This window comes from Haemaphysalis longicornis, unplaced genomic scaffold (assembly GCF_048455015.1).
Source record: "Haemaphysalis longicornis isolate Haplotype H1 unplaced genomic scaffold, Haemaphysalis longicornis Haplotype H1 scaffold_28, whole genome shotgun sequence".
Lineage (NCBI taxonomy): Eukaryota > Metazoa > Arthropoda > Arachnida > Ixodida > Ixodidae > Haemaphysalis > Haemaphysalis longicornis.
In genome coordinates, this window is record NW_027526329.1 from 4,541,833 (window position 1) to 4,545,776 (window position 3,944).

The 3,944-nt window shown below is 55.5% G+C and overlaps 1 protein-coding gene across 1 annotated transcript; it reads left to right on the forward strand.

The window, feature by feature from the left end:
- Nucleotides 1-315: 315 nt before the first annotated feature.
- Nucleotides 316-896, forward strand: LOC144172971 (uncharacterized; the record flags this gene model as incomplete). Its single annotated transcript, XM_077701562.1, has 1 exon — nt 316-896. A coding segment is annotated over exon 1 (581 nt), but the record flags the coding sequence as incomplete, so codon positions are not given.
- Between the last annotated feature and the right edge of the window lie 3,048 nt (nt 897-3,944).

A 3,944-nucleotide genomic window follows, 5' to 3' on the forward strand; every position in this document is an offset into this window, starting at 1 on the left:
TAAATGGGTGTGTGCCGTGCACGTCTCGCGTCAGACGATGTATGTACTTGGATATGGGACAATCCACCACAAGTGGGTATGTGCTTGAATCTGGGCTAGACAGTCCCATCGAGAGCGCTGTGCGCGAGACTGGTGCCACGACCCGAGAGCTCGCTTGGACGCGTTTGGACTCCGCGATAGTCAGGCCTTGCTTTGCCCTCCTGCCAATAAACCCCACTATATTTTGGTGGAGGTCGTACACCTTATAAGGTCCCCAACCTGGAATTACGCAGCAAGCGAGTGCTTACACCCGCAGCTGGACGAATCGACGAGGAAATGGCGTCGCCGCAGCCCGCGCCCATCATGTGCTCCGGTGTTCTGCACCAACGCGAACCTCCCCACTTCAGCGGCAAGGACGATACCGACGCAGAGGACTGGTTGTCCTCCTACGAAAGGGTGAGCGTTCATAATAAATGGGATGACGCCATGAAGCTCAACAACGTCGACTTGTATCTGGACGAATTAGCCCGAATGTGGTTCCGTAACCATACAACCGATGCGCGAACTTGGTCGGATTTCAAGGCCCGATTCTTGGCGGCGTTCGCTCGACCCGCTGTCCGCAAGCTTCACGCTGAGCAACACCTACGCACGCGAGCCCAGCAAGAAAATGAGACATACACAAGCTATATAGAAGACGTCGTGGACCTGTGCAGGCGAGTGAATCCTGAGATGCCCGAGTGCGATAAAATCAAGCACATTTTAAAGGGCATTGAGGACTATGCCTTCCAGATGCTGCTGGGAAAGAACCCGCAGACTGTGAGCGAGGTTACAAATTTGTGCCTCAGCTACGACGAACTGCGAAAGCAGCGCGTTTTCACACGCCAGCGTCCGTCGCCGAATGATGGCTTATCTCGAGGGTCGCTATCGGCTTTAACCTGGCCTCCCGACCTTTCGTGCCTTTTGCCCCACATTGAGCAGTTCGTACGCGAAGAAGTTACGCGGCAGCTGTCCCTGCTCCCCTGTGTTTCTGAGCCTGCGTGTCCTTTGCCTGCGAATGTGCGCCGCCTAGTCCGAGAGCAGGTTGCTGAGACGCTCCCTTCAATCGGCCAACCGACGCCTGTGCCCGCGCCTGTGACTTCCGCCGCAGCAGCCCCGTTTGCTTCGCCTTCCACGGTGTCCTTCGCGCCATCTGTAGCGGCATCGCTCGAACCCCAGGTGGCAGTGCCCCTTGCGCCACCGGTGGCCTCACCTCTTGCCTCTCCTGGGACGATACCGTTAAGTTATGCTGCAATCGTCCGACAGCTGCAACCAGGCGTTTTCCAGCCTTACTACCGCACGACAGATCTGCGGACGATGGCGTATAACCGACTGCCACCTCAAACACCAAACCCCTGGCGCACTCCCGACAACCGCCCCATTTGCTACGCATGTTGCACTCCAGGACACGTGGCCCGTATGTGCCGCCGGCGGCCATCGTTTTCTAACGACGTCCCACATCGAGCGCCCAACTATGGACCCCAGCAGTACTTCGCTCGAGTTGACACGGGCGCGACACCGAGTTCATACCCTGCGGACCAACCGCCCTTTTCACGCCGCCGCTCCTCGTCCCCGCGTACCCGTTCCCTTTCCCCCATGCGCCCTCGCCAGAATCCACCCGCCGAGGGAAACTGACGGCTGCAGTTCCCGAGGCAAGAACTGCAACGACGTCTAAATGCCGAAGTCCTCGTTCCTCACCCGCCAATGTTATTGAACTGACTGTTGAAGGTGTAGCCGCATTAGCGCTTGTCGATACTGGTGCCGCTGTGTCCGTCTTAAGTGAACGCCTGTGCCGCTCATTGCGAAAAGTGACGACGCCACTCTCCGACCTTACTCTCCGAACCGCAAGCGCGCAAGAGGTGAAACCGTTGGCAATGTGCACCGCTCGTGTAGCTATCCAAAACATCACGTACATCATCGAGTTCATTGTCCTTCCCTCGTGTTCTCACGACATCATCCTCGGATGGGACTTCTTATCTCGTCATCACGCCATCATTGATTGTGCTCGTGCTCAGGTCGAACTATTTCCGTCATGCGAACCGCCATCGAATGACCTGCCCGTCAGGTTAATCGTGACGGACGACACGTCCCTTCCGTCCAATTCCTCCGTGCTTGTGCCTGTTTCTTGTGACGTCAAGCCTGATTCAACTGTTGTTTTCACGCCATCGAGTGTTTTTTCGTCTCGGAAATGCCTGCCTTTGCCCGCTGCTGTCCTCGACGTCCAATGTGGGACCAGTGTGATGCTTGTCGGCAACCCGTCGTCTTGCCCTTCAACATTATATCGTGGGGAATGTCTCGGCTACGTGGAAGCCCTCGACCCCATTCTGGTCATGGCCGTCCCGGAGGAATCATCCGCGTTTTCGGTGAATGTCCTGAGCCCTCATCCCAGCAAGGCAACTCCCGATGTTTTTCAGCGATCCATCGATGGAGATCTCACCCCAGCACAACGCGACCAACTTCTTGCCGTTCTCGATCGCTTCCGTGAATCTTTCGACAGTCATCAGACCGCCTTGGGCCGCACGTCGACTGTTGCCCACGAAATAGATACGGGATCCCACGCCCCTCTGCGGCAGCGACCTTATCGAGTGTCACCTTCCGAACGACGCGTGATTGACGAACACGTCGCTGACATGCTCACGCGCAACGTAATTAGACCCTCTTCAAGCCCCTGGGCTTCGCCCGTTGTGCTTGTCACAAAGAAAGATGGGTCCATCCGGTTCTGCGTCGATTACAGGCGTCTGAACAAAATCACCCGCAAAGACGTCTACCCACTACCTCGTATCGATGACGCTCTTGATTGCTTGCAAGGCGCTGAATTTTTCTCTTCTCTCGATCTACGCTCAGGTTACTGGCAAGTCCCCATGGCCGAATCTGATCGCTCAAAAACTGCCTTCGTGACACCTGATGGACTTTACGAATTTAACGTCATGCCTTTCGGACTTTGCAACGCGCCCGCAACATTTGAGAGAATGATGGACGGTGTTCTACGAGGCCTCAAGTGGAAAACATGCCTTTGTTACTTAGACGACATTGTCGTGTTTTCGCCCGATTTCACCACTCACCTGGAGCGCCTAGAACAGGTCTTGACATGCCTCACGTCTGCTGGGTTACAGCTCAACTTGAAAAAGTGCCGCTTTGCTGCTCGCAAACTGACCATTTTGGGTCATGTCGTATCAAAAGATGGCATCCTTCCCGACTCGGAGAAGCTTCGCGCCGTCGCCCAATTTCCGAAACCAACCACGATTAAAGACCTCCGAAGTTTCGCCGGATTATGTTCCTATTTCCGGCGTTTCGTACGGAACTTTGCCACCATAATCGAACCTTTGACGAAACTCCTCAGTGGATCCAGTAAAGAACCTGTCGACTGGTCGCCTGCCTGTGAAGAAGCTTTCGTATCTTTACGGCGTTTGCTTACGTCGCCCCCAATACTGCGACATTTCGACCCCCTCCTGCCAACTGAGGTACACACTGATGCCAGTGGTGTCGGTCTCGGCGCTGTGCTCGCACAACGCAGAGAAGGCGCCCAGGAGTCCGTAATTGCTTATGCCAGCCGTACTCTCACAAAGGCGGAGAGAAATTACTCAGTGACGGAAAAAGAATGTTTGGCGATCATTTGGGCGATTCACAAATTCCGCCCCTACCTTTATGGACGCCCGTTTAATGTTGTCACGGACCATCACGCGCTGTGTTGGCTTTCGGCACTGAAAGACCCGTCCGGCAGACTTGGTCGTTGGGCTCTTCGCATCCAAGAGTACGACATTCGCGTTGTGTATCGGTCCGGCCGCAGACACACGGACGCTGATGCCCTTTCTCGGTGTCCCGTCGAGTCGAAAAATGACTGCATTTCCTCGACGGACTGCGCCCTGGCGTCACTTGACATACACGACATGGCCGCAGAGCAGCGAAAAGACCCCTGGATCGCGTCCATA